The sequence below is a fragment of the Schistocerca serialis genome, chromosome 2, assembly GCF_023864345.2.
Source record: "Schistocerca serialis cubense isolate TAMUIC-IGC-003099 chromosome 2, iqSchSeri2.2, whole genome shotgun sequence".
Classification (NCBI taxonomy): domain Eukaryota; kingdom Metazoa; phylum Arthropoda; class Insecta; order Orthoptera; family Acrididae; genus Schistocerca; species Schistocerca serialis.
In genome coordinates, this window is record NC_064639.1 from 143,895,819 (window position 1) to 143,921,305 (window position 25,487).

Consider the following 25,487-nt stretch of genomic DNA (forward strand, 5'->3'; position numbering starts at 1 on the left):
CTTGTAACAATAACCAAAACGGCCTTGCTGTGCTGGTACTGCGAACGGCTGAAATCAAGGGGAAACTACAGCCGTAATTTTTCCCGAGGGCATGCAGCTTTACTGTATGATTACATGATGATGGCGTCCTCTTGGGTAAAATATTCCGGAGGTAAAATAGTCCCCCATTCGGATCTCCGGGCGGGGACTACTCAAGAGGATGTCGTTATCAGGAGAAAGAAAACTGGCGTTCTACGGATCGGAGCGTGGAATCTCAGATCCCTTAATCGGGCAGGTAGGTTAGAAAATTTAAAAAGGGAAATGGATAGGTTGAAGTTAGATATAGTGGGAATTAGTGAAGTTCGGTGGCAGGAGGAACAAGACTTCTGGTCAGGTGAATACAGGGTTATAAACACAAAATAAATAGGGGTAATGCAGGAGTAGGTTTAATAATGAATAGGAAAATAGAAATGCGGGTAAGCTACTACAAACAGCATAGTGAACGCATTATTGTGGCCAAGATGGATACGAAGCCCACACCTACTACAGTAGTACAAGTTTATATGCCAACTAGCTCTGCAGATGACGAAGAAATTGAAGAAATGTATGATGAAATAAAAGAAATTATTCAGATTGTGAAGGGAGACGAAAATTTAATAGTCATGGGTGACTGGAATTCGAGTGTAGGAAAAGGGAGAGAAGGAAACATAGTAGGTGAATATGGATTGGGGGACAGAAATGAAAGAGGAAGCCGCCTGGTAGAATTTTGCACAGAGCACAACATAATCATAACTAACACTTGGTTTAAGAAACATGAAAGAAGGTTGTATACATGGAAGAACCCTGGAGATACTAAAAGGTATCAGATAGATTATATAATGGTAAGACAGAGATTTAGGAACCAGGTTTTAAATTGTAAGACATTTCCAGGGGCAGATGTGGACTCTGACCACAATCTATTGGTTATGACCTGTAGATTAAAACTGAAGAAACTGCAAAAAGGTGGGAATTTAAGGAGATGGGACCTGGACAAACTAAAAGAACCAGAGGTTGTACAGAGATTCAGGGAGAGCATAAGGGAGCAATTGACAGGAATGGGGGAAATAAATACAGTAGAAGAAGAATGGGTAGCTTTGAGGGATGAAGTAGTGAAGGCAGCAGAGGATCAAGTAGGTAAAAAGACGAGGGCTAGTAGAAATCCTTGGGTAACAGAAGAAATATTGAATTTAATTGATGAAAGGAGAAAATATAAAAATGCAGTAAGTGAAACAGGCAAAAAGGAATACAAACGTCTCAAAAATGAGATCGACAGGAAGTGCAAAATGGCTAAGCAGGGATGGCTAGAGGACAAATGTAAGGATGTAGAGGCCTATCTCACTAGAGGTAAGATAGATACCGCCTACAGGAAAATTAAAGAGACCTTTGGAGATAAGAGAACGACTTGTATGAATATCAAGAGCTCAGATGGAAACCCGGTTCTAAGCAAAGAAGGGAAAGCAGAAAGGTGGAAGGAGTATATAGAGGGTCTATACAAGGGCGATGTACTTGAGGACAATATTATGGAAATGGAAGAGGATGTAGATGAAGATGAAATGGGAGATATGATACTGCGTGAAGAGTTTGACAGAGCACTGAAAGACCTGAGTCGAAACAAGGCCCCCGGAGTAGACAATATTCCATTGGAACTACTGACGGCCGTGGGAGAGCCAGTCCTGACAAAACTGTACCATCTGGTGAGCAAGATGTATGAAACAAGCGAAATACCCTCAGACTTCAAGAAGAATATAATAATTCCAATCCCAAAGAAAGCAGGTGTTGACAGATGTGAAAATTACCGAACTATCAGTTTAATAAGTCACAGCTGCAAAATACTAACACGAATTCTTTACAGGCGAATGGAAAAACTAGTAGAAGCCAACCTCGGGGAAGATCAGTTTGGATTCCGTAGAAACACTGGAACACGTGAGGCAATACTGACCTTACGACTTATCTTAGAAGAAAGATTAAGGAAAGGCAAACCTACGTTTCTAGCATTTGTAGACTTAGAGAAAGCTTTTGACAATGTTGACTGGAATACTCTCTTTCACATTCTAAAGGTGGCAGGGGTAAAATACAGGGAGCGAAAAGCTATTTACAATTGTACAGAAACCAGATAGCAGTTATAAGAGTCGAGGGACATGAAAGGGAAGCAGTGGTTGGGAAGGGAGTAAGACAGGGTTGTAGCCTCTCCCCGATGTTGTTCAATCTGTATATTGAGCAAGCAGTAAAGGAAACAAAAGAAAAATTCGGAGTAGGTATTAAAATTCATGGAGAAGAAATAAAAACTTTGAGGTTCGCCGATGACATTGTAATTCTGTCAGAGACAGCAAAGGACTTGGAAGAGCAGTTGAATGGAATGGACAGTGTCTTGAAAGGAGGATATAAGATGAACATCAACAAAAGCAAAACAAGGATAATGGAATGTAGTCTAATTAAGTCGGGTGATGCTGAGGGAATTAGATTAGGAAATGAGACACTTAAAGTAGTAAAGGAGTTTTGCTATTTGGGGAGCAAAATAACTGATGATGGTCGAAGTAGAGAGGATATAAAATGTAGACTGGCAATGGCAAGGAAAGCGTTTCTGAAGAAGAGAAATTTGTTAACATCGAGTATAGATTTAAGTGTCAGGAAGTCCTTTCTGAAAGTATTTGTATGGAGTGTAGCCATGTATGGAAGTGAAACATGGACGATAAATAGTTTGGACAAGAAGAGAATAGAAGCTTTCGAAATGTGGTGCTACAGAAGAATGCTGAAGATTAGATGGGTAGATCACATAACTAATGAGGAAGTATTGAATAGGATTGGGGAGAAGAGAAGTTTGTGGCACAATTTGACCAGAAGAAGGGATCGGTTGGTAGGACATGTTCTGAGGCATCAAGGGATCACCAATTTAGTATTGGAGTGCAGCGTGGAGGGTAAAAATCGTAGAGGGAGACCAAGAGATGAATACACTAAGCAGATTCAGAAGGATGTAGGTTGCAGTAGGTACTGGGAGATGAAAAAGCTTGCACAGGATAGAGTAGCATGGAGAGCTGCATCAAACCAGTCTCAGGACTGAAGACCACAACAACATAAATGTCATGAGAAAGCATTTTCCGTTCATGTACCCAAGCAGCTTCCCTACCTACATTAAAATGCCCTCCAGTCAGAGCCTTGAATAACCACCTTTTGCAGAGAGTACCGCTGTGAGACTTTCAGGAAGACAGTCGCTGATGTTATGGAAGTTATCGGCACGGATGTGGAGCCATGCCGACTCCTGTATCGTGTCCAGCTGCGCTAGGTTTGTCGGTTGAGGATCCATGGTCTGAATTGCCCGACCGAGTTGGTCCCACAGAGCCTACGTTGAGATCAAATCCGGGGCTTTTGATGCCCATAACAGTACTGTCAACTCACAGTGGTGCTCTTCGAACCGCGCACATACACTGCAGCAGATGCTATCGTACTGAGGTAGGGATGGACATGTTCTCCAAGGATAGATGAACACTTGTGTTGATCCACTGCGCTTTCCTGAACAACGACGTCACCCAGAGAACCCCACGACAACGTTCCCCAAACCAAAATGCTCGTCCTCTTTACTAGACTTCTTTCCTTACAGACATTTCACACTGTACACGCCAACGGCCGTCTGTCTCATGGTGCATAAAATGCGATTACTCTGAAAATAAAACTTATCGTCACTCAGTGGGTAGCTAATTGCAGTACTAGCGAGTCAATCCCAGCCTTTCTCACCGATAAACAGTTTTCATCACGGGTGCACGGACAAGATCCCCACAAGGGGGTCCATACGCAGCAACTTTCGTTCCATTTCAACATTACGACAACGGCCCCTTCGACGAGCTATATCCAACCTCCACTGCCAACTGCAGTATTGACGGTTATTGGACGTTGATATCAAACACAGGGAATGGTCACGTTATTGTGACTGGACTCACTTGTTTCTGTTATGAAGTGTTACTTGATCAAAATTTTAGAGTACTTGTCACAGAATCACTGTCACAACATTTCTACAAAAGCTCATTGTTGTTGATCACCTAGAGAATCCCGGTCTTGTAGTTAGTGCCAAATTTGACATAATATTCCAACACAAGCAATACGAAAGTCCATTGTGCAAAGTGTACGTTACTTACACAATATGTTTGCGTTTGCAGGGCGACTCTGGTGGCCCGCTGGAGCAGAACCAACAGCTTATCGGGATAGTATCGTTCACGATGAATCCTTGTGGCGCTGCGGGAGCACCGTCCATTTTCACCAGAGTCTCCGCCTACCTGGACTTCATCAACGAAAATCTGTAAACACTTGGAAATAACGTCTAAATAAAATTTGAAATGACAGCTGCAGCTCTTGTTCTCTTTTTTTTTTTTTTTTTTTTTTTTTTTGTAATACTTTTCCTATTTCTGTGAGAAAGGGAACTGTATGCTAAATTCACTAGACAAATTGTTAGTTATCTTTTTTATAAATGTAGGTCAACGCTTTGAATTGCGAAGGTAGTGTGGAAATGGTACGATGTCGTCAAGTAAGCCTGCACCTCTTGGGATAAGTCGTGACCATAAAGTGGTGTGTGTATGTCAATAGATGGCATGGCATTCCCTTGTGACTACATCGTGAATTAGGCTGACTGACATGATAGTGAGTCAAAGCTTATTTTCAAACTTATCCTCGAGGTTTGGTGCACAATTATCAGCCACTTAACACGACGCAAGGTCAATGTACGTAAAGAGATCTTAACTGACAGGGACAGGAGGTGACAACCACTTTCAAAACCGACAGGAACTGCTCCTCGCAGTAAATGCAGGTTTATCTCATCCAGCTCCCTACTGAACTTTGCGAAGGGAACAGGGTACAAGGTTGGAGTGTGGTACACCGCAAAATATCGAGTGGTTATAACTACAGTGCAGGTATTCATGGGGGTACTGTGTGGGCTGCTTTTATCGTATGGCACTTGAGCTTGGTAGATATTCTTATGTGCTAATGTGAGACCCATTTACGCTGGAAAAATAATTAGTTCCAGTTGTGGCAACCACGTGCAAATGTGTGTTGATTCATCGTGGATATGCAACAGCGGCCGGTCACATATTTACCAGGGAAAAATCCCCAATCAGTCGTATGATTTCAAAAGTTATTCTATTTAGACGATCAGTTTCGCATCTGAATAAAGTAATTTCTGAAAACGAACGGCCATTTCAGGATTTTTCCTTGGTAAAAGGTGTAAATGTGGCGCAGTAAACTGTTTGTATGACAATTTAGTATCCATGCCGTCATTTGACAATCCATAACCTGAGTGAACAATATGACTATCGAGAAACGAGGCCGTGCGCTGTTAGTGAATCTGTTCTACACTCAAGCGCCAAAGAAATTCGTATAGCCAAGCGTATTCAAAAACAGAGATACAGTACGTAAACAGGCAGAATACAGCGCTGCGGTCGGCAACATCTATATAAGGCTACAAGTGTCTGGCACAGTTGTTAGACTGTTTACTGCTGCTACGATGGCTGGTTTCAAGATTTAAGTGAGTTTGAACGTGGTTTTATAGTCGGCGCACGAGCTATGGGACCCAGAATCTCCGAGGTAGCGATGAAGTTGTAATTTTCCCCATACGACCATTTCACGAGTGTACCATCGGTGTCAGGAATCCCGTAAAACATAAAGTCTCCGGTAACAATGCGGCCGGAAAAAAGATCCTGCAAGAACTAAACCAATGACGATTGTTGAGAATCGTTCAACGTGACAGAAGTGCAACCCTTCCGCAAATTGCTACAGATCTCAGTGCTGGGCCATCAACAAGTGTCAGCGTGCGAACCATTCAATAAACATCATCGATATGGGCTTTCTGAGCCAAAGGCTCACTCATGTATCCTTTATGATTGTACGACACAATGCTTTACACCTCACCTGGGCCCGTCAACACCGACATTGGATTGTTGACTGGAAACATGTTTCCTACTCGGACGAATCTCATTTCAAATTCTATCGAGCGGATGGACGTGTACGGGTACGGAGACCACCTTATTAATCCATGTACTGTGCAAGTCAGCAGGGAACTGGACGGTCTTAAAGCGGTGCGTGGTGTGTACAGTTGTAGTACTATGTGGACTCCTGATCCGTCAAGATACGGCTCTGACAGATGACACGTACTAAGCATCCTGCCTGACCACCTGCATCCATTCATGCCCATTGTGCATTCCGACGGACTTTGGCAATTCCAGTAGGACAACACGACACCCTATACTTCCAGAATGGCTACAATGTGACTCCAGGAACACTTCTGATTTTAAACACCTCTGCTGATCACCAAACTCCTCAAACATGAACATTATTGAACATATCTTGGATGCCTTGCAACGTTCTGTTCAGGAGAGATCTCCAACGCCCAGTACTCTTACGCATTTTTGGACAGCCCTGCAGGAACGCGTCCTTTCTCAGTGGATGTTACTGAAGAGAGTGTGTTGCTGTAACATGTAGCACGTGCCCCGGGCAGTGTTTAGCGCTTGTGCAGTGTCACGACAATTGTCCGTCCCATGGTCAACAGCACAGAAAGTTTTGAGTTCTATTTAATACTGATACCTGTACAAAATCCAGAGTCTTCAGCAACTGATATCTCATGATGACAGCAAAGTTCTGAATTTGTTCTTCGATTTCTGGTACGCATCGACGTTGATTTTACACTACAGGGTGCTGTGAATACACAGACCTGACGAATTTATGGTACTGTTAAACTGCGTGCTGGCATGAAGAGCCATTTGAGTCGCCGCGTAATCGTCTGTGTGGTGTCGATTGACAAACACCTCTGTCCTCGTTTCTTTCTTGTTTGAAGAGAATAGGCCGAGAGGGCCATGACCTGTCAGGTGCACCGTATAGAACTCCTTGCACAGCATGCGATTCGTGTTTATTAAGAGCGCAGCTGTGTGGAAACCAATGTTTTCATGCAACATGGGGCTCGTCCAATCAAAGATCTGCTTATTGCATCGTTCCACGAACTTGTTACCTGCAGACGGTCAACAGTTGCATGGCCTGCAAGATCACCTGAGCCGAGTCGATGTGATTTTTGGCTCGGGGTATATAAAAGGACACGTTTACCGGGAACACAGTCGCTCTCTACCTGATCTGAAAGCCAATGTACAGGAACGCGTTGCTCAGGTTCCACCGGAATGGCTGCAAGCATCTGTTGATTAAGTCGTCTTACGGGTGCAGCACGTCGTCGATGTCTCCAGTGCTCTTATTCAACAAATTGTATAAACATCTGTTAATGACAAAATCAGATTTTCTCACTTCACCTTTTGTATGAACGTTCATTTCTAATCCATTACAGGTGGAAACATTTATATACGTCTCTCTTGCATTCACAACGCCGGATTTGCACCTGCTGGACGAACCTGGACACATTTTTTCCAGTGTATGATTGGCTCAACGTTAATAAATTATATAATCTACCAGGTTTCACTGACTACGATAATTACAGCCCACACTAGAGCTTTATGAGTAGCTACACATTAATTATAACCACCTGGTACCATTTCTCACAGCAGCAAGTAAAACAGCACTGAAAATGGACAGTATTGGAATGGAGGCAAGTAGTGTGGTGCGATGGGCGTGATTTTGCCTCTTTTCAAAATAAACGGGGCGTGGAGCGCCCCGATACACTATGAGGTGCTTAATATACTTCATGTTGAATGCGCAGTTGCGTCCGGAGGTGCTTCCCCCACGTTTTGGGAATATTTTTCGTACTGCGACTTGGGGCCAGTCATTAGCGTTACCCAAATTACGAGCCGGGACTCTTATTCCAACATTCTCAGTGACCAAGTGTTGTACTTTCCCTCCATGATGAGTATTAGATGGACACTACAGACTTCCGTGATGACGGCAAGCGCGTTCACAGGCCTGCGCGCCCATGTCCTTTGTTGGACGAACACTTCGGCACCATACTGCACCTCAAATGGCCCGCTAAATCAGCGTCACCCGTCTTCTGACTGGTTTTTTGCGGTCCATCACGAATTCCTCTCCGTTTCAAGCTCTTCATGTGACAAGGTAACCGTATGATCTTCCCTACTCCGATTTGATTGTTGTCAACTTGGTGTTAAGTGCATGACTAGGACTTATACGTATGTAAACAGAAAGGTGTGATTCTCAACCGTTTTCGAGAAAATCAAGTTAAAAAACTTTTAGGATTGCTTATAAACTCTGTCTGATCTCTAGTACTCAAGGGGTTCGTAGCGGAGGGTGTAAGCGCTTACTTTCATAAGCGCCAGGTCTCTGGGCCGAATCTCGCTGAATTTTTTTTTTTTTAAATTCCCACGTAATTCTAAAGATTTGTTATCAGTGAGAAAATTATTAGTATTTTAAGATTCATACTCTTCATCCTGAACAATAGGAGAAGTGTTTCTTTAAGGATGTTGTAAATAAAAGGAAAAGATACAAGAGAACTTTCAATCAAATCAGTACGGTCTATTTACATTATTCCCTACAAGCGTAATGTGTAGCCTATGAAGGACATTCACTTTACAACACAGCTGACTTGCAGCAACCGTATGTAAATCTCGACAGCGAAGTCACACAACCAGCCGATCGCAAATAATTGTTAAGTTGACTGACCTGGGTTTCGACACCTCTAAGGATGTATACATCACAAAGAAATTCTAAAAATCCTGCAAAAGCACAGAGAAAAATACGTTTGACAGAAACGTTAACAAAAATGAAAAAAGTCGTAACATAGCAAGGTTACTTAATCGTACGTAAAGTTACATTGCGGGAAGGCACTAGTCAAAGTTTAGAGAAGACGTGGTTGAGTCACAATTTAAAACGTTCCAGCCCTTGGTACGTATGCCTTGCAAGCAACAGCATCAAACTGATCGGCCCAGTGGGTTACGTGGCTGCTACAAAAACAAGACACAAGTTACGCCTTCTATCGCGGGCGGACGGTGACATATGCTGCATATTATAACGAAAAAAAACGAATTAACTAACAGTTAATTATAACAACAGAATTAAAAAGATGAGATCTTAATTTATTTTTGAAAAAAATACAAAGTAGTCAAATGAAGTTCAATTAACAGCCATCTATTATGCTTCACAGAAATGCCCATGACGCACAGTACAAAATATTCTAGAGTACTTACACAAACAGCTGAAACAGTCCAAAAAAATATAACCACGAAGGAAAATTTACTAGTACATATCTGTACGAAATTTTAAGAAAAAGATGTTTCGGAACAAGAGGTAGGAAAAACGTAGTAAAAGTAAAGGAATTAAAATCCAGTTAGTACTGGATTAAAATCATTGAAAAAATTTTTGCTACGAAATTTCAATTGTTCGCTGAGGCTGATGCCACTGTTATTAGAAACATGCTTAGAAATCTCCAGCTTTTCGAGCACGTCTAGCCTGTAACCTTTCTTTTCCCTGCGTAATGTGGAAATTTCTTCAATACTTTTAGATTTGTGGCCGGAAATTAAGAGATGATCACGAGAAGTGGAATTATGTACATTAGTGCCACTTTCTCGCAATAAACGTTCGTTGAAGCTGATGCTGACAGTTGCTCCTATGTTATAAACAGGACACGTATCACAAGTGACTTTATAAACTCCTGAACTGTGTAAAGGAGCAACTGCAGACTGCAGATTGTGAATAAGATATTATTGCACGTTACTGTTTGTAAAAAAAAGGCAAGTTTGCACCCATATTTTGTAACTAGAATACGACGAATTCTATAGCAAACAGGCCCTAAATATTCAGTCAAAAAAACTCTTTTACACTCGTTACGATACTGCCAGAAACAGCACTGATACCTGAAGTAGTCATTTTAGAACCAGTTTTAAATTTGAAGACATTTTCAACTAACGAGGGATCATAATCGTTATTAACTGCAATATGGAGTTCTGCACGAATCAGTGCGATACTGATCACAGAAAAACAGAAAAAAATTATTGCAATATTGCACATGTAATTACGGTTATAATGGGAAAATACTTCCAAACTTTTATAGACAAATCCGATTTTTCAGGGTAAAGATTACGAAAATAATAAATGATTCATTTGTAGGTCTTAACTGTTTGCACAGTCGTAATATACTGCTGTTAGAATTACACGAACATATGCATCTAAAATTTCAAAACTCCATTTTCTCGAAAACGCTTGAGTTACATTTTCGAGTTTACATATATTTAAGTCTTACACACCGTGTCTCAATGAATTAAATGGGCGAGGGTACGTTCCTACGATCTCCTTGCCAGAGTAGCACTTCATCCAACGCCCTCAATTATTTATTGGATGTATACCAATATCTGTCTTACCTTACAGTTTGTGCCCTCTGGTGCCGCGGAAGATATTTGCAGATGCCTTAATCGATAGCTCGCGCCATGTCTCCGGCAACACGATCTTTGGCGTGATGGGGGTGTGCGCTAATGTCGTTGAGGCCGTTTTTCCTTGAGAGGCAGTGAGTGAAGCGGTACGGACAGAGCGGGTCTGCGGGGCAACGTGCCGGCTGTCTGTTCTGCAACCCGAGTGTCTTCTAAGCCTGTCTGGCTGAACATCTTCCGTACACGAGGAATGTGCACCGGAAACGGAATTGGACACATTATTCTTTTGGCCAACCAGATTTGGAAGCGGAAGTTGGGTCGTCGTCACCCACGCATCTCCTGGAGGCTCAAAGTTTTTCCATTGTTTGCACAACACAGTGGCTTTGTATGCTCGGTGAGCTACTTTTAGTTCGGCACTTCGGTGTCGAGACCACACGGCATTCATAAAGACTGATCTTGTTCCCCGCTGTGAGCTGATGATTGTGACTGGTTCAGTTCCTGGTCGTCTTTGAGTCTCGCTGTTCCTATATCGGATTCGGTTCATCTCTTGTTGTTCCCTACTCCTGTGTCTGGCCAAGCGATTTGAGGGGCGTGTCGCTCGTGTCAGAACGTAATACTTTCCATTTGGTAAGTGTCATAGAGATGTGATTTGATTGTTCGTTTTAAATTATTGACATTGTAATTACTTTCTATGTTCAGTGTCATCAATTTTGACGTCCAAAACATTTTTCTAGCCTAGAATTTTGGGTACTAAATCGCCAAGTCTGTTTGTTTAATTAGGACCAGCAAGCTTTTGCGCCTCACCAGGGCGAATCTTGTTCCTTGTGTTTTGGTGGGTTACACTCCCAAGCCAACCTGCGTTTACGTAGGTAAGGTTCATCAGCCGATCGTCCGCATTTTCTTTACATCTATACTTTCCGTCCCACGTGACGGTCAAATACTTACCTGTTTCCGCCTCGTGGCCGCTGAGGTTCTTTACAGTCAGGTTTAAGTGGGGATGGTTGCCTTGGCCAGTTACCTCATTATCTTTTACCGACATAAAACAACTGTTTTGTCTACTCTGCCAGAATGTAATACGATGACATAAGTTTTCACTCACAACAGGACCTATTCCTCCGGGCATGCACGCATGTCCAAGAGAGCATTGCATCGTAATTCGGAACAACACAAGCACTGTAATATTGTTTTTATACGCCGACACTGGGCTAGTAACTTTCAAGTGAAATGAAACTTCCTGCCAGATTAAACCTGAGTGCCGGACCGAGACTCGAAGTCGGGACCTTGCTTTTCGTGGGCAAGTGCTCTAGCAACTGAGCTAACCATGCACGACTCACGCCCCGTCCTCACAGCTTTACTTCTACCAGTATCTCGTCTCCTACCTTCCAAACTTTACAGAAGCTCTCCTGCAAACCTTTCAGAACTAGCACTCCTGAAAGAAAGGATATTGCGGAGATGGCTTAGCCACAGCCTGGGGGATGTTTCCAGAATGAGATTTTCACCCTGCAGCGGAGTGTGCGCTGATGTGAAACTTCATGGCAGATTAAAACTGTTTGCCGGACCGAGACTCTAACTAGGGACCTTTGCCTTTTGCACACAAAATCTCATACTGGAAACATCCCCCAGGTTGTGGCTAAGCCATATCTCCGCAGTATCCGTTCTTTCAGGAGTGCTAGTTCTGCAATGTTCGCAGGAGAGCTTCTGTAAAGTTTGGAAGGTAGGAGACGAGGTACTGGCAGAAGTAAAGCTGTGAGGATGGGGCCTACGTCGTACTTCGGTAGCTCAGTTGGTAGAGCACTTGCCCGCGAAAGGCAAAGGTCCCGAGTTCGAGTCTCGGTCCAACACACAGTTCTAATCTGCTAGGAAGTTTCATATCAGCGCACACTCCGCTGCATGTGAAAATCTCATTCTGGTTTCAAGTGAAATGTCTGTTGATCCGTACTTTTGATACTACCATAAAGGAGATGTTACTTTTTGTCACCCTCAATTGTTTATAAGTGCAGAGGGAAACTATGTGTGCTATGAGAGGAGAACGAGGAGAACGCTGAAACACTGACAATAATTAGTGACAAGAACACACACATTAACTGACGAATACTCAATTTTGTACAAATACGCTGAGGCAGCAGTTGAACCACTACTCCAGCTAAGGCTGGATAGTAGATAGTCTTTGTAACGCAGCAAGCTATTACGAGATGACATTCGTTGCAGTAAGGCACGCAGCTGTCTAGTATGGTGGCTGCAGGATGCCTTTTTTTTTCGCGTTCTTTACAGCACAGCTGTTGCTGCCTGCCTTGAAAAGTGCATAGTGTAACATTCAGTCGGTACGAAGATTCATACCCTCTACGAATCTAAGTAATCGATATTAGTTATTATCCGATATTGTTCAAATTTAGTACACAGCCTTTTGTTATTACTGGAATGATGCTGTCAGATTTGTATCCATTATAGTTCGGGAGATAAAGATAATTGCCTAAAACTCCTAAAACGTACGTTTGTTTTCTTAAAACCAAGTTAGGAACAATAATAGATTGACTTTCATTACCGTTTGAAGTCATTCCAAAGTTATCAGTGCATAAAAATCAATTAATTTTAATTTTCTTTTTAAAACTTTAGTCACTGTGCATTACGTAATGCAAAAATCGGTCAAAATTCTTATTGGATTATATTTTGCGGTGTGAGTGCATGAGAACGATTGAGAGTGTGTTTGTGGGACATACATTAAAATTTAATGTATCATTTTGCGTAAAACCTTGTACAAACGAACCGTGGGAAAGTTACGTTGCAACCACGATTCAGGTGACGTATGTCGGTGTGTCCTTGCTTTTGAATAAAAGTAGCCAGAATGGAAGTTAGAGGCGGAGTAAGTTTAGTTATCAGTTTGAAGAATATTTCGGGCTTCGTTTATTTTGATTAAACAAAATACAAGAATTTGAAGTTTTGCTGACAATAATTACTATCAAATTAGTGATTGGATAAGGCAAGATTCGCCGCGAGAATGATCTGGAAGGAACGTTCTGATTGGTCGTCTAGATCAACAGCCAATGAGAATTAAGTTGTTCCTGCGCGAGAAGAGGAGCGGGCATTTAGGAGAGTACCTCGAGAGGAGTACCTTGCTAGCCGGTCTACGGATAGCACGATGTCAAATCATTCCTTAAAAATACTCTGTAAGATGAGGAAATAATGAGCTAATTTCGGTTCGAACATATCGTGAGTGAAGCGACTGGAGTTACGAACATTTTAATGAAAGTTTGGCGTTTCTAAATTAAATAGCCTGAAAGACATGAGCGTGTGAACTTTCTGGTAGTAGTAACAATTCCGCGTGGCGTGTTTCGTGCTCTGTACGGAATATTTTGGCGAGCACCTCTTTTGAAGAAGACGACTGAAACGATGCAATGTTTAACTCGCGAATTGTTGTGGGTCTACGGCTGGTAGAACGTGAAAATTAGTAGGGTAGGACTTGCAAAAATTCTGGCTGTTTTTCGAGTGAATATTTGTTATAAACTCTGTGATTTTTGAATAATAACGTTTTACCATATTAAATACGGACTTGATAGTCATTCCATGTGTTTAAGTACGAAAAAACAGCAGAGTTAATCTAATTATAAACGCTTTTCTGCAAGGAGACGGACGATCCCGAACGCCCGATTTTTTGATCATGAACTTTCAGTAACTGCTTTTCAACTAGAGTAAGGCGGCCTCTGTGTGCTAGGTATCAGATGACGGTTTCCATCAACGCTGCTTTGCACTGCCTAGCACGTATCTGCTGCCACAGAGTGAAGGGACCTCGGCAAGAATCCTATCGAGGTTGATGGACTGAATAATAGCCTTAACTAAAACGCAGACGACCGACCCCGTCCGGCTGCATCTTGTCCCACTGCAGTGTACACTGAAGATGGGATCGTCTGCACTCGCTAGAAGCAAACGATCCGGCCGCGAAGTACACAACTAGAAGGCGGTCTGCTCGATATCCGAGCTGACTTGCAACTGCTCGCTCTGTTGTCGCGTCGGCGTATGTCATTTCTTTGGAGGCACAACCGCTGCGACTTCTTATTCCGGCAACCGCTGGGCTATAGGCCTTCCCTGAAGGGATTGTCGACCTATAGACGCCTGTGGTGTTGCCTGAATGTGCGTGCGGTGCTTAAGACACCGCTCTCCTCCCGCCTTCCCCCTCCCCAAATTTCCTGGTCGTGGTCGCCAATGGTTGCGGTGCGAACCGATGGCGGGGGAGGTCTGGGTGTAGGCGCAGCGGATGGGATTAGGAACTGGGACTGAAGAAGGCAACAGGCTTCCGTCCACGAACCGAAATTTGCCCAGAGACGCCACAGGAACGCCTCACAAACCACAGGAAGGGGGCACGGACACATCCAGGGCTGGTGTCTCGAACGCTGGAGGACCTCCCTTGGAGAAGAAGGTGGCAGGCGCAGAGGCGTCGTCCACGGCGAGAGAGGCTGTTGTGATGGTGGCATCGGGGATGAGGGAGCATCCAGCTCACTGGAAGCGCCTAGCGCCGTGACCCTGGATGTTGCCTGCGTGCTGAATCTACAAAACGAAACGCAGCGGCAGGATCATCGAATGTCAGGAAGGAAACGGGTTCTGGTGTCTTTTGAGAAGTAGCCTTGTAGGGGAAGAAACCAAGAATACGCGAAACGATCCCCTGTTGCTATTCCTGTCCGGGCTTGAATGGCCTGAAGAGTATTGTTTCCTGGGTGTGAAGATGAGAACTGACCAGTACTTCCCGTTGGTGGGCAGCAGATGATGCAGGGTGTAATGCCGGCGGCAGTTGAGGGAATTCGGCGGGGAAGGCGTATCTAGATACATCTCACGGTAGGTGCAAGGCCTACTCCTGTGAATGACTTCCACGGAATTTTACCCATCTGCACCTTGCATGTTCGCACGTAACGCTCGGTTTCACCATTTGATTGCGGGTGGAACGGCGCTGTGGCCACACGTTCGGTACCTTCGGCCGTACAAAATTGTTCAAATTCCTATGAGGAGAACACTTCTGGCAAGCTCTCGATGAATAAAGATTGAAATAAGTTTCCGACAGTACTGGCGGATGTTGTAGAGTTCATTGGAAACACAAAGGGAAACGACTGAAGACATGCAATACAATAAGCCATAGTATGTTCCCGAAAGGTCTACCAAAATCAATGTGGATGCGTTTCCACAAACTGCTGGGGCCTGGCCAGTCAGATGGGGCCCCTGTTGCTCCATGCAAGCAGTCAAGCGTGACGTCAGGTCTTCAATCTGGTCATCCATCCCTGTCGAAGAACAATGGCGTCTAGCAAGCTCCTTTGTCTTCACAATACCTCAGTGTCCCTGATGCAACAGCATTAGAACATTCTGCTGAAGGGTGCATGCGATGATGACCTGGTCCTGGTCATTCTCAGTGTGTAACAGTGAAAGACCATGCCCTACTGACAAGGCTTAACGATGAGAGAAGAATCGACGTACTTCCGGCCGAACAATGTCTTTCACTCTCCCCGGCCACCCTTTGCGCATGTAATTCAATACAATGCTTAAATCTGATCATTCTTGCTCCCCGGTAACCTTCACAACATATCGGCGTTGGAATGCTGAGCTGCAAGGCGGTACAAGATTTCGTTGTTGTTGTTCGACAGCAATAAAGCCCATCGTTTCAATTTCTGCGTCGTGTGTGGCAGAACAGGCCTGGTTGGATGGAAGAGTGAAGTGAGTGGCTTATGATCCTTCAACAAGTGGAACTTCCTTCCATAGAGGTGCTGATGAAACTTCGTTACACCGTAAATGATGTTCAATGCTTCATTTTCAATCTGACGATAATTTGCCTGTCTTCGTCAGGAGTTCAGAGGCAAACGCTATTGGCCGATCCGCTGATCCAACGCGATGTGACAGAGCGGCGCTAAGGCCAATAGAACAAACAACAACTGCTAGTACCTCTGGTTTAGGCGGATAAAAATGTATGAGGCACATGTTACTAAGTAGCTCAAGTTTCAGTTGATCAAAAGCCAAGTGAAATTTCTTAGTCCATGCAAACGAAATATCCTTACGCAGTAACTTGTGAAGCAGAGCTACAACTGCTTCCAGTTCCTTTAGATTTTCCTGAGCCGGCAAATCTTTAATGGTTCGTAGGTGAGTCTATGTGCAAAACATACCCTGCACGTTAATGACGTGTGCCAGATATTCTCTCACTCCTCATTGCAACACTTGATGCCTGCCGGTAACAACACTTGAAAAAGGCACTCCAGATTGGCTAAATGTTCTTCGGCAGAACGTCCAGACGGAACAATGTCATCCAGATAATTTGAGCAAGAAGGCACCTTGGCAGCTACTTGTTCTAAAAAGCGTTGAGAGATTGCCGGTGCTGAGGTACTACCGAAGGGCAGGCATTGAAACTCAAATAACTCTAGATGAGTGTTAATGACCAGAAATTTCTTTGAATAGTCATCCAAACGCAACTGGAAGTAAGCATCTGCCAAATCTATCTTCGAAAAATAGCTACCTTCTCCTCTTGACGGGGCAAAGGGTACATGCCGATCACTGTCTGAGACTTAAAATAAACAGTGTAAGACGTGCTGAACATTTGCGAAAGATGACTAACGTGGAAGACCACTGACTTGTACTGATATGCTTGATGATCCAACAACGTGCCAATCCCGTAAGTGTTACGCTATCCGTTCCCTAATGGCAACGAGTACTTGCCTAGTTCGACAAAACTTTGGTTGTGCAATCTCTTTTAGTGACACACGAGCTAAAATTGTTCTCACAACCGAATCCGTCGCTAAACAGTTCACTACATTTGTCACACAGAACTTGAAGCTTGTCTATAGCCAAATCTGTCGAAATTTCCAACCTGACTTGTGATTTGGCAATCCGAAAATTTCAAAAGAATCTAAGCCAAACATATTCTGCCAAGGTTTGACAGAAAGCGCTATGAATACAACTGTCTTCATTACACCTTAGAAAGTAGCTGGCGTACTGAAAGTTACTAAAACTGGAATTTCCTGTGCGCTATACGTTGACAATAGTACGTAGCTGGATTCATTATAGGTGAATGAGTAAGTTTGTTCAGAGTGTAATTAAGCACCGGTGTCCAGTTGCAATTTGGCATCTTTCCTAGCTACTGACAAAGTAACAGACCCGACTACGTACAACATCTAAGAGAGAACTATCACTTTTTGCCTCTTGCTGTGAGCTACTACAATGCTTGACAGGTGAAGTGGTCCACAATTTAGTACTGCACTTGGGTTTGGGTCGGCGTGACTTGTTTGTCTCATCAAAATCACCTGACTAATATTTTTAAGTTTTGTACTAGAGTTACGTTCCACATTTGCTATAGCTACCGTGACGCACTGTTCCGCGGCTGGCTGTGCCGTGACAACAGTAACGATTTGAACTGGTTAAGTGACATGTTGTTTGGCAGTTTGCTGTACACCCAGCTTTTTGGCTCTGAGCACTATGGGACTCAACTGCTGTGGTCATAAGTCCCCTGGAACTTAGAACTACTTAAACCTAACTAACCTAAGTACATCACACACATCCATGCCCGAGGCAGGATTCGAACCTGCGACCGTAGTGGTAGTGCGGTTCCAGACTGTAGCGCCTTTAACCACTCGGCCACTCCGGCCGGCTCCCAGCTTTTTCATGCACGCTGAGTGAACATGACCTTTTGTGTTTCAAAAATAACAAAAAGTGTCGCGACTTGGCATTTAACACGCTTATGGCGATGAAAGCACTTTGGGCAGGACTTTGCTTTTTTTTTCTGTCTACCGGCACTCAGCTTACGCGGCATGACATTGTTTGTTACTTTACATGACGTCACACGCTATGTTAAACGGTCCTTGCGGGCACGGGACTGTTTTCGTACTACAGCACTACTAACACTGTCATTATGCAAATCGTTACTATTTGACACTTGCCTCTCAGCTAAATCATAAGTGACTTGAGCCTTAACCAGCGCCCGGCCATTGTCATTTAGATTTTACGTGATTTCTCTAAAACGGTTCAGGCAAATGGAGGGATGGTTCCTTTGAAAGGGCATGGCCGATTTCCTTCCCCATCCATCCCTAACCCGAAGGGACCGCTGACCTCACTTTTTGGTCCCCTCCCGCAAAGCAACCCAACAACCAATTAACTGTAACACTATCTGAAAAAGATTCAGCTTGTTTCAAAATAACAGCACGAAATCTATCGTCAAAAATAAGTTGAGCTATAGCGTCACGCAGGATGACATCACAGTATGATTGTCCACGACGACACATGAATTTGCAGTGCCTAGTTGATCATTGAAATTCAGCGAGCCACTGTTTATGAGTTTGACCTGCTACCCGCTGAAAGCGGAAAAATTTGAACCTTCCAGCTGCCAGCAGTATTTGTTCATTAAATGAAGAGGTTAACTTGCTAACTAAAACCTCAAACTCTAACTGTTCTGGTTGTTTGGCGGGAAACAATTTCACCATGAGCCTGTAAACTTTCGTGGCCATCAGACTCTAACTATTCTGGTTGTTTGGCGGGAAACAATTTCACCATGAGCCTGTAAACTTTCGTGGCCATCAAACTCTTAACTATTCTGGTTGTTTGGCGGGAAACAATTTCACTATGAGCCTGTAAACTTTCGTGGCGACTACGAAAAGGAAAAATGTTTTGCTCTTCGTACCTTAAAATTGATGTGCCTCCACATGATACATCAGATGAGTAAGTATTCCGACCAGTCCTCATGCTGTATGCAGATTGGGGGAATACCTGATGGAGACTGCAGGAGGGTGCTGTGCTGCTGTTGTGTTAGCTGCGTCATGCCTTGTAGGAACTCCTGGATTTGCTCGCCCTGTAACTGAATAAGATGTATTAGAAAACCGTCTTGTGACGCAGAAGCCACACCTGTAAGGACTTTGGGGAGCCACTGCACACAAAATAACACACTCGGCTCTGTAGTAGTGCCAAAATCCACACAATAACGTAGTAGACATATAAAAAGAAAAAAGCAGGAAATAAATAACAAGTAACGTGGGTTGGTGGGCAGGAACAAAAATTAATCCTATAACTTGCACAGATCCTATCCTTCCCCGGCTTCGGCTGTTGCATCGAACTTTTGAAACAACCACAAAAGGAGATAGACATATTACTCGTCGCCACCCTCATCTACTTACAGTGAATAACCTTAATATTCGGACACTAAGAGATTTTTACTTTGCTGCATCGTAACTGTATCCTGAATAAAAGAAAAATATATCCACGTTTTATACGAAGGTAGATCGCTAGTAAATAACAGTATGAATGATGTTTACACAACATATACCACTTGTTAAATAACACAGTTGAAATAAAGCACTCTTCGATGGTCATGTTACTTTAACACCCGGACAGATGGCAGTGCCGCACTTGTTTTCACCGTTCACACCGGGAGAAACACTTCGAGTCAGAAGGCAAGTGTGTGTTTAGAGGCGCGGTCGACTGTACAGATTGTACGATGCCACGCAAAACTAATACTAGTTTTCAGATACGACAGCTTCTGATTTTTCACTGTGTGAAAGGTAAATGATATTGACAAATTGCTGCCACCTTCAAGATAAGTAAGAGTACTGTGGCAGATATCGTCAGACGATTCTGAAATCGGGACCGTATCGAATCTATACCGCAAAAGGGCCAGCCACAGAGGCCGGTTGCTACACTCAGTGCACCCAGATTAGCAGGTGAGCTGCTACACGAGACTGGCAAGAAGGTACGTCCTGAAACGATTCGCAGAGCATTGAATGTAAGTCGCTACATTGGAAGAGTGGCCAGGAAGAAACCATATGTGAAAGAACAGAATCGAAAGAAGAGATTGTACTTTTCTAGGGAGTTTATTGCAAAGAATGAAATATGGTGGAACAACGTCAGTTTTTCCTACGATAGTAAATTTGACGTTTTTGTATCGGATGAACGAAGAAGCATGGTGTGGCGGAAGAAGAACGAAGAATTTACAGTCACAAATATTAAACCGACTGTACAGCATGGGCGTGGCATCGTTATTGTCTGGGGCTATATATCGATATTAGGACCGGGCGAATTGGTGTTCATCGACAGTATTATGGACAAATATGTCTATTTGAACATGTCAAGGAACAATTCACGGAAAAGTCCGGAAACCATGGGGATATCAAACGCGTTCAAGTTTTACAAGGAGAATGACCCGAAACATTATGCTCGTATTGTGCAGTAATATTTGTGGTACAACTACCCCAAAGTCTTACAGCCACCAACTCAATCACCAGATCTCAACCCCATTGAGAACGTGTGGGGAGAGCTGGAGCGACGTATTAGGACACCACCGTCCAAGGAAAGTCTGAAGCGTCGATTGAAAGAAGGACAATCTACATGCGGACTATTTAATAAAGATCATCTGCAGTATGCCGCAGCGTTTGAAAGAAGGGATGAAACAGAATGGCTACCCGACAAGATATTGAAACATTTATACTGAAACATTTAATGTTCCACAAAATCTTCTCTTGAAATAATTAGTTTTGCAAAGTGTTCGAATATTTAAGTAACGTGAATATAGGACTGAGTTGTATTTGAATAGTATTATAAAAGAACTTATGTACGTTATCTTAGTATGGTTCATGCTATTATTTACGAGACACATCACGGAATATAATACTTGGTTATATGTTTTATTTGTTTTGTTACGAATAAAGTTACGATGCTACAAGGTTAACGTATTATAGAATCCGAATATTAAAGCGATTCACTGTATATGCGCGGAGGGAAACGTGGGAGGAGAACTAGGAGAACACTGAAACACTGATAATGATTAATGACAAGAACATACACATTTATTGACGAATACTCGACTTCGTACACATCGGCTCATGCGGAAGTTCTACTCCAGATGCTATTGCTGGATATTAAACAATTCTTGTCCCACTAGAATGTTCACTGAAGACGGGCTGGTGAGAACTCGCTATATGCAGACGTTGCAACGCGAAGCACTCAAGTAGAGAGCGGTCTCCTCCACAGACGAGCTGACTTGGAACTGGCCGAGCTGCTGTAGCGCCCGCGCGTATCACTTCTCTAGCGGCACCACTGCTGCGATATCTTGGTGCGGCAATCGATGGTCTATACGCCATCTCTGGAGAGGGTTGCCGACCTATCGACGCCTCAGGTGCTGTCTGGTGGGGCGTGCTAGGGTTACGACCCTAGCATGTCTCCCCTGTACGGGAATATAGGTACGTAATGGATGTACGAGTGCAGCCTGTAGACACATGGTTGATGACATATTGAAGTTTGGGCCTGGACGTGTGCAGTACTCGAGTAGCCAGATAGTAAGGTGACCTCTCGCGATAACGCGGAAATCTGGTTTCGAGTCCCGGTCCGGCGAAAACTTTCATTGTCTTCATTCCCGTATACAGCTGATGGTTGACATATTCGCAAGTGCGAGGACGTTTCACAACATTTTCAGGATGTTTATTGCTTGCCTGTTTCAAAGACTGTTTTCCTAATATGCTATACTTGTAATAAAACACTGTTATTTGGACCATTCTTCTAACAAAGCAAAGGAAACTTTTAAGAGACTGTTTTACAGATCATCATTAATTGTTCTTAAATCGTTTTATCTAATAGGATGGTTTTGTCTTGGTATGTCGAGGTCCTGTTGATGTAATTTGTAAAATTTCTTCTCCTGAGGAATAGTGATAAAAATATTGACATTAATGACGTTAGATCCTTATTTTGCTTTGTCTTTCCACTCCCAGACAACATCAACCAGTAGAGCGTACCACTTTCTTGTCAGTGTTTTCCCGTATGTTCCTTTCATCACTGCTTCTACGAAGTTGCTCCACACTCCATCCCTTATCAGCCCACCTAAGATTCAACATTCTGTAGCAACACATTCGAAATGGTTAGATTCTCATCTAGTCTGATTCTCCCACAATCCAAGATTCGGTACGATCCCACATATGAGACTACTTGGTACTGCAGGTGAAAAGTACTCACATTCCGCAGTCCGGTAGTTCTGCGGGATATAAAAAGCAATGAATGATGGTCCCAACTGGATATGGTACATCTCAAGAAGCTCAAGGACCTTCTTCCCCACTAATTGAGCCCGTTATCATAGAGACCGCTGGTGAGTAATTCTAGTTCAGTGTGCTTTGTTTCACTTTAGTCTCTAGCGACAAACTTTATTACATGATTTCAAAAACTAAAAAATAAGGAAATATTCCATTGAAATGAGTATTTGCTAAGAGTTTGTAAGAAAGCACGTAAATGGGATTCAGTAATTAGCCTGGTGCAGTCATTTCTACTTAAAATCGCTTCAGACACTTACGCTCCCGTTTTGCTACTTTCTAGGTCAAACAGCTTATCGTTTCGTCGCTCTAAATATGGTAGTTCCTGATTCGAATCTTTTTCATCGGAGAGGAATCTGATTTGGAAGCCGTGTAACCCCACCATTAACTTTCGCTTAATTGCTACGATTGAAAGGGAGCGTGCCTATATCTTGGAGGTAGGGCATCCGATTTTAGACAGACCTCTGCTCTCTTTTGCCAGTGATTGTATGCGGCATATAAACGTGAGCTTTTCATTTACACTAACTGAAATGTTTGCACACGGAAAGCTAGCCGTTGTTTTGTATTTTACTTAAATGCTCATTTGAAACTTCGAAATAGCTCCAAACAGACGCTATAGCTTTTTTCAGGCAAAGCCATGTGATAAAGCTATTTGACTCAAAATACTTAGCGATAAAAGGCTAAAGTTTCGCAAGTGCAGCGTTAACACATTTGCGAATATTGGCAAGGAGCACTGCATAGCTAATGAATGCTTCTTGTATTGAGTCCTGTCTTTTAGAGCAAGACTCGTGCAATGCAAATGTATTTGCCATTCGTACTATCTGAAACTGAGTATCCAACAGTATCAAGTTTTAAATCCTGAATGATTATTATGTACAAATCTGAAATGTAATGTCCACTGTTCAAAGTGCTGTCAATGCGAACAAGAGGTATCACGCCGGGTGATACGCCAGTATGGCGACGACGAAAACACGCTTCCAATGTGCGTTCACCACGATGTCGCCAAACACGGATGCGACCATCATGATGCTGTAAACAGAACCTGGATTCATCCGAAAAAATGACGTTTTGCCATTCGTGCACCCAGGTTCGTCGTTGAGTACACCATAGCAGGCTCTCCTGTCTGTGATGCAGCTTCAAGGGTAACCGCAGCCATGGTCTCCGAGCTGATTGTTCATGCTGCTGAAAACGTCGTCGAACTGTTCGTGCAGATGGTTGTTGTCTTGCAAACGTCCTCATCTGTTGACTCAGGGATCAAGACGTGGCTGCACGATCTGTTACAGCCATGCGGATAAGACGCCTGTCATCTCGACTGCTAGTGATACGAGGCCGTTGGGATCCAGCACGGAGTTCCGTATTACCCTCCTGAACCCACCGATTCCAACGCGAGCAGCAGTGTTGCGATACGATAAACCGCAATCGCGATAAGCTACAATCCGACCTTTATCAAAGTCGGAAACGTGATGGTAGGCTTTTCTCGTCCTTACACGAAGCATCACAACAACGTTTCACCAGTCAACGTCGGTCAACTGCTCTTTGTATATGAGAAATCGGTTGGAAACTTTCCTCATGTTTGCACGTTGTAGGTGTCACCACCGGCACCAACCTTGTGTGAATGCTCTGAAAAGCTAATCATTTGCATATCACAGCATCTCCTTCCTGTCGGTAAAACTTCGCGTCTATAGCATGTCATCTTCGTGGTGTAGCAATTTTAATGGTCAGTAGTGTACATACATACAAGACTGATAGGAGGTCGTTGCTGCCGGTGGAGAAAGGAATTCAAGGAGATATTGCAACACAGTACTTACGCTGTTGCTGAAAATATTACGTAAGACAAAAGAATAATCTTCGGAGATGTAGAGTGTGTGCATGTCTTGAAGCGAAACAACCGTTAAAAAGGGAAAAGCGTCATGAAAAAAGAAGTACCTAACGTGGCTTCATGCTCAAAGAAACGAATTTTAATATAATGAGAAGACGAATGCTGATAATTCAAGAGAAGAACTGGGTGACATTGTTGCCTGGGAAACCGCGAAGGACCGGTTCAGCCGTAAAACTGGAAGGGTTTTTCGATTCCTTGATTCCTTTGCGCACACTGACACTTCCTTCTCGAATTTTGGATGCCTTGCATTTTAATTGTACCTGATAAACGTAGCTGGCTGTAAGGCCTGTTTCACACGTATACGGTTCCATTCGGTTCGGTTCGATTCGATTCGTTTTCAGTTGCAACCGAAAACGAATGAAACGCTTTCATACATACACGATTCTCACACAGTTCATATTAGATTTTGTGTTTTCTTCCTACACAGTCTCAGTGGTGATCATGAAGAGAAGCCAAGCTGTTGCCATGTTGTTCGTCTATGAAAGAGTAAAGAAACGAAGGAGGAATGGTAGAATTAACTGGGAGGACCCTCTCGTTACTTTATGGCAGGAATTTGGAGCATTGTACACCATTTTCCCGAAGCTGCAAGAGCATGAAGACGAATTTTTTAATTACTTCAGGACGTCAATGAAATCAATTGATGAATTAGATGTGAAACTAAAGGACCGTCTTCAACGCCAAGATACATTTGTGAGGGAATGTATTCAACCGATTTAGATGCTGGCCGTAACTTTGAGGTAAGACAGTACAATTAACACAATTTTTTGAAAGAGTCTCTTTTTTATTTAGATTTTAATATAAAACTGACATAACATATGTTTGCAAATAATACATCAGAGTAAATACAGGGAAAAGCGAAGTTAAATAATGTTTTACAAATTGTGAAACGCATATTCTGAGCTGTCATCGGAGAAGAATTGTGACGACAGTTCAGGCAAAGGTTGTGAGAGTCCTCGTAGAACTGAACAGCGGACACTTGTGAATGAATATTGGCTTCAGGTAGGCTGACGTAATGTGCTGCGGGTTTGGCTGGCTCTGCATATACTGATTAGGGACCATCGGTGAGGTAGCAGATGAAGAGGCCATCGGTGGAGGCATATGGTGGAGGCATATGGTGTACCGGATGTACATAGTAGAGGATGCTTCCGCTGCCTGATTTTCTTTACTGCTTGCAGCACCCCCATTTGAAAATCTAGAGTGTCACATTCATCGGAATCGTCAAGAGAAGGGAGTAACGCTTTAAAAAACGAAACGTGACGATTTGGTGTTTCCTTCAGGGCTGTA

At 43.3% G+C, this 25,487-nt stretch overlaps 1 protein-coding gene across 1 annotated transcript in view; it reads left to right on the forward strand.

Annotated features, from left to right (window-relative positions):
• Positions 1 to 25,487, forward strand: part of LOC126455798 (coagulation factor IX-like) — a 126,764-nt gene that overhangs the window by 20,227 nt on the left and 81,050 nt on the right. The window contains exon 6 of the mRNA XM_050091558.1: positions 4,167 to 4,306. Within this exon, the coding sequence (XP_049947515.1) occupies positions 4,167 to 4,306 (140 nt within the window). The remainder of the gene's footprint in view (positions 1 to 4,166; positions 4,307 to 25,487) is intronic.